The sequence below is a fragment of the Sinohyriopsis cumingii genome, chromosome 15 (assembly GCF_028554795.1).
Source record: "Sinohyriopsis cumingii isolate HCF-2022 chromosome 15, ASM2855479v2, whole genome shotgun sequence".
In the NCBI taxonomy this organism is placed as follows: domain Eukaryota; kingdom Metazoa; phylum Mollusca; class Bivalvia; order Unionida; family Unionidae; genus Sinohyriopsis; species Sinohyriopsis cumingii.
The window spans coordinates 55,578,085-55,590,156 of NC_142975.1; the positions used below are offsets into that span (position 1 = coordinate 55,578,085).

General features: G+C 33.9%; 1 protein-coding gene across 5 annotated transcripts in view; it reads right to left on the reverse strand.

Annotated features, from left to right (window-relative positions):
• LOC149781836 (ephrin type-B receptor 1-B-like) overlaps positions 1 to 12,072 on the reverse strand; it is a 196,980-nt gene that overhangs the window by 77,436 nt on the left and 107,472 nt on the right. For all 5 annotated transcript variants that reach the window (XM_089936022.1, XM_089936024.1, XM_089936021.1 and 2 more), the window contains exon 3: positions 1,287 to 1,968. In XM_089936022.1, the coding sequence (XP_089792148.1) occupies positions 1,287 to 1,968 (682 nt within the window). The remainder of the gene's footprint in view (positions 1 to 1,286; positions 1,969 to 12,072) is intronic.

The following is a 12,072-nucleotide window of genomic DNA, read 5'->3' on the forward strand; positions in this document are numbered from 1 at the left end:
CACCAAATAATAAACTGTTGACAAAGATAATGCTGCTGCCACCAAATAATAAACTGTTGACAAAGATAATGCTGCTGCCACCAAATAATAAACTGTTGACAAAGATAATACTACTGCCACCAAATAATAATGTCTTGCTTGCCCATTAACATTGCTTCAACAATAATGAATAAATAACAGGAACAACGAATACATCTAGATAACTGTAATTACAGTATCATAGATATATGACAAATACAGAATATATTAAATACAAGTCGAGTCCAACTGCAAACTGCAAAGACACAAATCTGCTCTGACATAATGAAGTTTGTTAACAGCCATTAGCAGAACAAACAACACAGACCCTGATCTGCCAGTGCAATATGCAATGGCAAATCAGGGTATCTGCTGTTTACAGCTGGACACAACTAATATGTGAATGTAAGTATTCTTAATTCAATTTATCAATTTTATTGATTTTGTCGTTGCTTCATGGCCATATCATACATTCATTTAGCCTTTTGAGACAGGTGAAATAAAACATACTTCATATCTAATTGCAAAAAATAGGACAACAAAAAAATGAATTATTGCTAAAATATTTTGATGTACTATACAGTAATATCTGTAATTTCGCATGCACTTATTATCAATGTTTTTTTAGGTGTACAAATAACTATAAGAAAAAAATATTCATTTACATTGTCTTTGGTCCCTACATTTTTGCACACATTTAATGAATGCTCACATCAGATCTACAAAGAATTCAAACCTTTGAAACATGATGCTACCGCAAGATCTTGGGCATATCATACATTGACCATGTAACCAACAAAGAAGTCCACATCAGGATCCAATGAGCCATCAGACCCTATGAAGACCTCTTGACCACTGTAAAAAAGTGCAATCTTAAGTGGTATGGTCATGTCTCAAGATCATCTGGACTGACAGAAACATTCTTGCAAGGCACAGTGCAAGGGTGAATAAGAGGAGGCAGACAGAAAAAGAGGTGGGAAGACAAAAATAAGGAGTGGTCAGGCATTAGGAGATTCCCAAAGGGCAGTAGAAAACAGAGAAAGATGGAGAGAATTAGTTGTAAAAGTCAACTGTGGTGTCCCAACAACCTCTTGGGTTATGGGATTAATAAGGATGATGACAATGATGAAGAAATGGTACTCTGTACAATAAACAGAGGGGTGGAAAAGATGATATTTTTATAAATTGTGTATCCAAAAAGTGACAGGGTATCAAAAATTATAGAAAGTACAGTACAGTGCTTTTCAAGTGTTTTTTTTAAAACTTACTCTGACATCTCTCGCCACTTAATCCTTCATAGCCAGATCTGCATTCACAATTCTCCTTGTCTCCTGACAAATCCATCCAGGTTCCATCACCCATACACACCAGTTTTGGAACAGTGACTTGTTCAGCATTATCCACACATCTTCCTGCTTTCTCCACTACCTGCTGATAGCCACTGGCTGTTGGTGTTTCAGGAAAGAAAGCATATTTGGTGGTTGTGTTTGAGCAAGTGAGGTAATATATACTAATTGACACTAATGTAACACAAGCCCCTTCATCCTGAAATGCGAAATATACTCCTTGCAATCCTCGTAGTAACGAAACATCACGAACCTCTTTGTTAAAAACAATCTGATCCGATGTTTCATACATTTCATCTGCAGCTATTTTGTCCACAAGAGTATAAGATGTTGAATCCCATGCTGGCATTTCATCATTAGCAAAGTCCCTCTCAGCTTCATAATAATACAAAGAGTAGGTTTCCTTGCATTGCTGGAGGCTGCCTGGGTCAATATGACTTGTACATCGTCTCATAGAAAATGTCATATTTACATATAGTCTTTTGGCATCTCCTACATTTATAAATGGAGTCCGTACCCAATTGTCCACATTTCGGCTACTGACATAACAGGATGAATAAACTGGCACTAGTTCTTTATTGTAGTACAAATTTAACTCGAACCACTGAAAAAAAAATGAAGTAAAAATTGTTAAAATGTTAACTCTATAATATGCTAATACTTTTAATTCAATTTCCATCAACAGATTCTAATGGTTCTTTGAAACAATTATGGGCCAGGTTTTTCACACTTCATCTGCAATTCTAACTGTTATCAAAGCCCCCCCCCCGATATATATATATATATATATATATATATATATATATATATATATATATATATATATATATATATATATATATATGATTGGTATATATAATGTAGTAAGTGCTTTAAGTACTGGTCAAAAATGGCTCAATTAAATGCACAAATCAATTTTGCTAATTTTTGTTGGAAAATATATTTTTTTGTTAAAATTTTACCCTGGGGGAAAGAAGCGCTAGGGTCAGCACTGAAAACCAGCGATGGATGGCCAACTGGAAACATACTTTTGTTTGCCTTAAACAGGTTGATTAAACCAATAATTTAGCATGTTCTGAACTGACAATATTTGATTGAAGATGGAAACATTGGAGACATATCAACAGCAATCACATTTTTTAAAATGGTGATGTTATTAACCAAAAAATGGTGATCCATACTAAATTCTCTGAATATGTCAATATAAGCCTGTCTGCCTGCTATCCACACTTCCTTGGCCAATTCTAAATAAAGTTAATTCATCAATTTTGACGGAGTCAACATAAACTGGCTCCTGAAAAATTGAAGCTATTGCTCAAGACAATTGGACTGTCCTGAATAAAAACATATATCTAATTGAACTGGCAATTTTGGCACTTGTTCCTCAACAAAGCTATATTCATCACAAAAGTTACTGAAGAAGCATTAGTGGTAATTCTGTGACAGTTATAGATTGAAATTAAAGGCCATGAAAATATTTCATTAGGATGATGTGATTTGGTGTGATTCTGATTCCTGATAATATAGTCTTTTTGTGAAACATGATTCCCAAAGTTGTCTGTCTAGGACTCTTTATCAAAATTCCATTAAGGAAGATAAGAAAAATACATCAGCTAAAGAAGTGTCTTCTGTTACATATACTGTAAATAAAAGAATCTACCTAAATAGAATTGGATTCCATAAACATCATAATGGGATGAAGCCACAGAAACACAAGATTGATTGTCCCAGAGCTTTCATTTCTATACAATTCTGGCCAATGAATGCCAGGCTTAAACTAAATCTCTAGTACCAAGAACCGTTTTAAGCCCTATCTAGAACACAATTTCACAAGTGAGAACCTGGAAATTGGGGTTTTTTTTATTATAAATAAAAATATTTTCTATAGTTACAAATAAAATTTTAAGATTTTGAAATAATGGATAATTTTGTATACATGAATAGAAATGTGAAAAATACATGTAGTAAGGCTAAAGACAAAAACATTTTGCATCCCAAAATTTTTCAGTTCAACAAGTTATTCTCTCTGCACCAAAGTTACTAAATAAGTGACTCTGTTATCTGGTTAATCACTTTCCTATTTTGGATATTATCTCTATGCCATTCAACTCTAAGATCATGTCTGAAAGTCAAGAGCCACAAATTAGTTCCAAACACATGGCCACGTAACTTTGTTAATTTTCATGATTTACTGAAGTCAATCTCATACATCTCTTGGAAGTAATTTTAAACAAAGTAAAATTCTTTTAAATAAAAGTGTGTTAATATGTCTTTTTGCAACTGTCAATGCTTATCGGGGCGCTTCTGTTGTCAAAACGTCATTTCTGGAGTTCTGGAGGTTTTGCATGTTGTAAAGCTTTTAAATTTCAGAAGTAAGAAAATTTTCTTTACAGTTCTCAATCCCATAATGCCTAAATAGTAGTTTTCAAAAGAAACTAGAACTTGTGAAGTTTGTGTTAAAGAAGTTGATGACTAGTCCACAATAAATCATCAAAGGAGAAGGGGGACATCAATATAATAGCTTTATCGGGGCAACACAGCAATATGACCATCTCCAATAGATTTTAGATAATATTTTTTAACTTGGTCACATGCAGATTTTTTAAATACTTAAAATCAACATTTAAAAAAAAAGTCCAATGCTTCATAATCAACCTACAGCAACCTTATGTATGCAAAATGGGAATGAAAGTTTACTGAATACAATGGAGGTACCATGATGCAGGCTGTAATATTGTCTTAATTTTGCCAAGTAAAATGTGCCCTCATGAATCATTTCACAAACAATTTTCTAAATCGATTCAATCTAATTGCCTAATTGCCTAATGACAGATATCCCTGTCGAATAACATGCATGTATGAGATTCATGCCAATCCTATAGCATGTCATAAAATGCTTTGGTTACAAATGTGCTGGTGAAACACAGATGCCCAACCACAGTGCTTGAAATTACCAAAATGTAAAAACATTACCAAGGTGGGTCGACAGATGGATAGACAGAAAAAGGGAACACTTCATGCCCTTGCCATTGTTACGGCAGGGCATCAACATGCCATTTATCTATTTTGTGCTGCATACATGTATAAATATTTTTGTCAACATTTTAAAGGCAACAAAGCATATTTGTCCATTGTTTCAATGTTTTAAAATGTACTGCAAACTAGATAACACATTTATGTACACTGCTACCTTAATATGTTTGTTTATGAAGCATTTTACAAGATATTTTAAAGATGGTCCCTATTAATACATATATAAATAGAAATTGTTTAAACCACCTCTTCCCAAAGTACCAATGAACAGAACTTGACCAACCTGTCAAATGCCTATAAATACTAATGATGATAATTTGCCATCAAATATGGCCACCATTACAAAAACGAAAAACATTTAAGCTACATTTTCAAAACAGTGCTTAAGACAATCTGACCTAAACCAGGAGAAAGCATCATGGTAAAATGAAAAGACTTTCATATTTTCGTACAATTGACAACAGTGCAAATGTTCAAGACAAAAAAATAAATAATTTTCAAGACAAAACACATGCAGGATGTGAATATGGGCTATTAATTCCAAAACAATCCTTAAAAGAAAATATTAAAATCTGTCTTTTCAATTAATGAGATAAGGTGATGGACTTAAATGGGGGCGGGGGGGTGGGGAACAGCCTCAGAATTCCAGATATTGAGAGACACTGCTGCCTGTAACCCTTCTGTTTTTAAAAATTGTTTCCCTGCCCTTCACTTTTCAAAAACCTTTGACATCTCAAACTCCAAGATTCTTAACAGCAAATAGTGTATATAGCACTTTCTCGGCTGCACAATTTAATTAGAAATCTTTTTAATGGCCTCTGGAGTCTTGTTGCACTGCCATTATTCACATCCCTAACATTATCTTCCATGTAACAACATCCATTATTGCCAAAAGAGTTTCCCTGATATACTTCTTATCTATGGTGACTTTTATGGGCCATATAATGCACACAGCCATAAGCTATTCAAAATTCTGAGAAGCTACATTGAACCTATGCAGTGTTCTGTCATATTTATTCTGTTAATGGCAACACATCTACATGATCATCTTCCAAATCTCAATTAAATAATCCATAAACCATATTTCTCCAAATGTTCACCCCCATAATGCCTTATTTAATGACTTGCCCAGCTACTCCACTTTTTATCATATAATAAAGGTAGACTTCCATTGACCTTTCAAGGGGGAAAATGTAATCTGTTCAAATAAAATCTTGGGCAACTGATGACAACAAATCTTTTTCTTTTTCTTATCCATCTTAATGAGGACATGGCCTGATTATATCTATCTCATATGCTCTCCTGTAACTCATGTCGAACTGCAAATAATGACCTGGCAGATCAGGGTCAATATCTGTTCTAATGATTACTCCTAACCAACTATGTGCATACACACACACAATGTGACAGCAGATCTAGGTCTGCATGGTTTGCAGTTAGTTTCTAACTTGAATGGTATGTAACTTTTCATGTGAAGTTGCTCAACATTATATTGAACTGAGACTTGGGTAATTAAGTAACTCAATTACTTTATTACAATAAAGATACATATATCAGCTTTTGGATACTTTGGATAAATGTTGATACGTGGCTTTTTATTTACTGAAGTCAGCATTTGATTGCCTCCCTCCAAATGGCCTCTCTCAAGGTCAACACATTTTTACTGCCCCCTCCAATGGCCTCTCCTGTTTCAATTATACAGTTGTTTTTCATTAAATATTTTGATTTGAAAATGTATAATTTCTTTTGACAAATGATCATAATTTCAAATATGTTCACCCTCTATGGAAGAATATAAGATTTTCAACATCGGAAACTTTGAAAAACCTTAAAGTTATTATTTTAGTGTATGAATGACTCCTCATACACAACAATGAAAAAGTAAATGTGACAAAATCAATGGAATACAGTGACAAAACTCCAGATTAAGTTAGCTGTTGTGCACATGTCCTTGAATGCATACAATAAAAAGTTTGCATCTTGTGTCCCAAAGTCTTTGTAACCATATACTGACTACCAGTAACAACACAAAGTAAGGTAATTGAGCAAGTCCAAACCAACAGCTTGTCACAATTTGTATCTCTCAGCAATAATGGTGAAATTTCTAAAGCTCTTGAAAACTAGTTTATTTTGACAGGTTTGATTCCTCCATCAAATCTACACAATGGCTTTTCCTATAATTGCAGATGCATGCAACATTGTGCTTATGATAACATATTGAGCACATGTAGTACAGTGGTCTGGCTCTCAAATATACATCTTCAAATGCAAAATTGCTAGGGATGAATCATAAGCCATGCTAACATGGGGGCCAAAATCTACATCAACAGCTGATGGATGTGCATGCAAATGACAAGAATATTTTGCACAAAAAAATGTTAAATTTTTAGAAAGAATGCTATGGCATACTTTCACACAACTTGCTATCATATTTCATTAAACAACAGATATTTTGCACCACATGACACACTGCAGGATCTTTTTGCATCTGATTGATTTGATTTTATATCAAGGATGCAAGCTTTTGCATTCATACCATTATGGCTATGGTATGCAGTCTGGCCATGATATATTCACGGATAAAGTTTCATTAAATAATCTTCATTGTTCAAAAGTTTAATTCCAGACAAGGATACAAGCCCCATAATTACATTTGTCATTACTGCGACCTTAACCTTGAAGCTGGCAGGGTGTCCATGGTATGATACACAGTCTAGTTCTGACTAGCCTAAAACTTAGATTTCCTTTGCTGTGACCTTGATCTTGAGGTAGGTGGCATGGTTATCGCATGCAACATACCATCTAGTCATGATACATACTTGAGCAAAGTTCAATGAATATCTTTTCAAGTGGCACAAAATTAATAAACTGGGCATGTCATGCGATTATATTTTTCCTAGAATTGACCTTCACCTTCAAGACATGGAGCATGGCTATGGTGTGACACTCCCTCTAGTCACGTATAATTCTGCAAAATTTCATTAAATTTTCTAGGTGCTTCAAATTTTATACTCTATACAAGGATAAGAGTCACAAAAATTCATATTTTCCCACACTGTAACCAGACCCTGAGGCAGGAGGCAGGACTATAGATTGATACTGTATACACATCACACACCTTCTAGTAATGATATATATTTGGCCAAAGTTTCATCATATCTTCAGTGGTTGTTCCAGGAATGGTTAAAAAAAAGTTGGGCAAGTAGGTCACAGATTTGGAGTTGGTAAACTGACAGCAGTCAGTACTACTGATGTTTAATTTTTTTGCATATATATTAAAAAAGGATTAATTGGGCTCCATATATACTTGCTTATAAGTCGAGTCCAACTGCAAATTGCACAGACCCAGATCTGCCATCACATAATGCACTAGCAGACTTTGGTCTGTGCAGCTTGTAAGGAGTAATCTGAATCAGTAAAATATTACAATATCAAAAGAAATGCCAGCCATGGTACAACAAAGCAACGTAAAAAGAAAGCCAACTTTTTCTCCAATGTGCATGTTGCAAATGCAAACAACTTTACCCAATATAGTCACTGTCTCAAAAGTACATAATAACTGGAGAGTTCCCCCTTTATGAACTATAAAACCAGTTTATGTGTGGTGTTATATTCATTATTTTATGAAGTATAAAACCAGTCTAAGTGGTGTTTTATTAATTTTATGAACTGTAAAACCAGTCTATGTGTTGTTATATTAATTTATGAACTATAAAACTGGTCTGTGTGGTGTTATATTTTTTCATGAACTAGAAAACCAGTCTGTGTGGTGTTACATTAATTATTTCATGAATTATAAAACCCTGTATATGTGAGGTGTTGTATTTTATATTTCATGAACTATAATTAAAACCAGTCTATGTGTGGTGTTGTATGAACTAGAAAACCTGTCTATCTATCTATCTATCTATCTATCTATATATATATATATATATATATATATATATATATATATATATATATATATATATATATATATATATATATATATATATATATGTGTGTGTGTGTGTGTGTGTGTGTGTACATGTGTGTGTCTCTGTATTATTGTCTGAACTATAAAACCATTCTACATGAGGTGTTACAATAAATATATTATTTAACAGAATGAAGGTCACCTCAATGGCTGAAAACAATTACCTGGGGAAAAAACCTGACCTAATATTTCAGCTGAGGCCTATGATTATATAAATCAAACACAATAAACTGTAGTAGACTTGAAACCTAAATCCATTTTCATTTCAATGTTGTGACCTCTCACTGTACTGACTTTGTACAGCTGTCACCTTTACACACAGCATGTCATTAATTTCCATTGTTTTAAAAACTCCCTCTTGGACAGATCATTGATGTGATATAAGCATGATTTGCTGGTCTTGCCATTAATTCATGTGATATAAGCATGATTTGCTGGTCTTACCAATAATTCATGTGATGTAAGCATGATTTGCTGTCTTACCATTAATTCATGTGATATAAGCATGATTTGCTGGTCTTACCATTAATTCATGTGATGTAAGCATGATTTGCTGTCTTACCATTAATTCATGTGATATAAGCATGATTTGCTGGTCTTACCATTAATTCATGTGATATAAGCATGATTTGCTGGTCTTGCCATTAATTCATGTGATATAAGCATGATTTGCTGTCTTACCATTAATTCATGTGATGTAAGCATGATTTGCTGGTCTTACCATTAATTCATGTGATATAAGCATGATTTGCTGGTCTTACCATTAATTCATGTGATGTAAGCATGATTTGCAGATCTTACCATTAATTCATGTGATGTAAGCATGATTTGCTGTCTTACCATTAATTCATGTGATGTAAGCATGATTTGCTGTCTTACCATTAATTCATGTGATATAAGCATGATTTGCTGGTCTTACCATTAATTCATGTGATATAAGCATGATTTGCTGGTCTTGCCATTAATTCATGTGATATAAGCATGATTTGCTGTCTTACCATTAATTCATGTGCTGTAAGCATGATTTGCTGGTCTTACCATTAATTCATGTGATATAAGCATGATTTGCTGGTCTTACCATTAATTCATGTGATGTAAGCATGATTTGCAGATCTTACCATTAATTCATGTGATGTAAGCATGATTTGCTGTCTTACCATTAATTCATGTTATGTAAGCATGATTTGCTGGTCTTACCATTAATTCATGTGCTGTACGCATGATTTGCTGGTCTTACCATTAATTCATGTGCTGTACGCATGATTTGCTGGTCTTGCCATTAATTAATGTGATGTAAGCATGATTTGCTGGTCTTACCATTAATTCGTGTGATGTAAGCATGATTTGCTGGTCTTACCATTATTTCATGTGCTGTACACATGATTTGCTGGTCTTACCATCAAGTACAGCAATCCAGTTAAATAGTAAAACTGAATAAGCAGTCTGTGCCCACTAATCACAGACAGGGAATGAGCGAAAAGCAGCATTTAAATAATTACTATTATACTGTTAGGTGTAATTAATCCAAACAACAATGTATCAATTACAATTTCAATAATACCTGACATACCAATATTAAGAGGTATATTTAAGTATACTACACAAATCAACCCCAAGAACATGACCATACATACTACCCTAATTCTTGTAACAAATTACTGGGTAAGATGCCCATTATATCTTAACCAAGATGTGGGCCTACAAACCATCAGGTCATGGCAGAGCTTGGGATAAGCAGTGTGTTTCCATATTTTACACAAAAATTAAGCAGATATGAAGAAAGAAAAGTCTATAAGACTAAAACATGTGCATATTTAATTTTAAGCACTTGCTCTATGGTTGCCATAAGCAAAGTCCATTTTTTATTATGGTCTATTTTATCAATTTAAAAAAAGGCCAGTCTGGTACTAAAATTATGAATTTTGTTTTGTTCACAAATTACACAATGCAAGTTTTTAAAAATGCAATTACTGTAGTTCCAAATCTGTGACTAAAATGATATATTTACTAAATTAACTTCAATTCTTAGAGTATGGAAATAAATTGTATCTAATGAAGACAATGACATCTGATGATCATCTACATCAGTGGAAGAAAAGTCATTGTATTGCTTTCAATAATAATAATAATAATAATAATGATAATAATGATGATAATAATGATAACAAAATGGTGGTGGTAGTACATATGGTATCTTTCTCCTTAAGTATGAATTTGTTCCTTTTACATCTTACTGTTTGATCAATTACCCCTAGCACTCAAAAGGTTCATGCTCAATTAAATAATTTGCCTGTGACCTTGTATTACAGAACAATGCCTAGTAAACATGATAACTTTCATACTTATAAGTCCAGTCAAACTGCAAATAACAAAGACCCAAATCTGCCATTGCATAATGTGCCTGCAAATCAAGGTCTATGTTGTCTTTACTACAGATTACAACTAACAAAAATGCACAGACCCAAATCTGCCAGCGCATTATGTGCTGGCCGATCTGGGTTTGTGCAGTTTGCAGTAGGATTCAACTTATAAACAAGTATATATGGCACATGCTCTAAGTACAAAGAATTAGGACAATTACATCTTCTGACTGGATATAAATTTCAATAAAAAATTTAAGATCATCCCCCCCCCAGCTATTGTCCAATCATAAGGATTAGGTACCAGATAATAAGCTGTTGTCCTAAGTGATTAGAGTGAATGCCCCATGAAAATTACTGTAACAAATCACTGAAACTAATTAGCTCAGTTCCTAATCAAGACAGTTCATTCTTCCTAATTAAATTGCCCCCTTCAAGTTTCACTAGACCCTCATAAATATTTGGTGGAAAGTGTGAACACCAACAGCTCCCTGAAAAATCCCAGAATACTATGAATAATGACATACAAAAATGAGGATATGAAAAGCAGTTCATGTTCAAAGTCATCATCCTCCATGATGGATTACTACTATCCCATATAGTAATAATAGCTGTTTGCATTGTAACATAAATTGTCTTATCCTGTCATCTGAATAACAGGCTTCAAAGAGGTGAGAAGTCTGTTGGCCATGGGCATGCTTTTAGCTACTGAAATTGCAAACCAGATGAGACAATTGTAACCTCTTATCTCCCACAGTAATAACATACTGAATTATGACTCCTTCTCAGTTTATCATTTTGGCTATGTCCAAAATATAATCGTAGAATTAATGTGAATTTATTTGATGAAGGTGATTCTATGCAAGAGACAGACAAACAGACAGACAAACAGAAACAGGTAACGAGTTACTCTCACAGTATATTCCCCCACTGTCTCCAGCCTATGAGCTACCTCCCCCCCCCCAAACACACAAAGAGATCTTTACCAGGGGTCACAGCCCAACATATGTTGTATACATTGTGTCCCCTTCCAAGATGTGCATGAACAAAGCTTGGTCAAAATTATTTTTTACATGTAAATGCAACTTATGTTCCAAATTTTATGAATTTCAACCCATTTTAGAAGTAGTTGTGGACAGACAAATGGAGATAATCATAATATCCCCCACTTCCATCTAAATGTAGGATATCAGTATTTCACTTGGAAATTCCTGAACTTGTTGACAAGTCTGAATGTTTCATTGAGGAGACTCACCTACATCCTGGCTCTATTATTGTGTCTTAGCTTTTTATATGATATTCCTTACTTCCTACTTTAACAACTGAGATGGAATCAGTA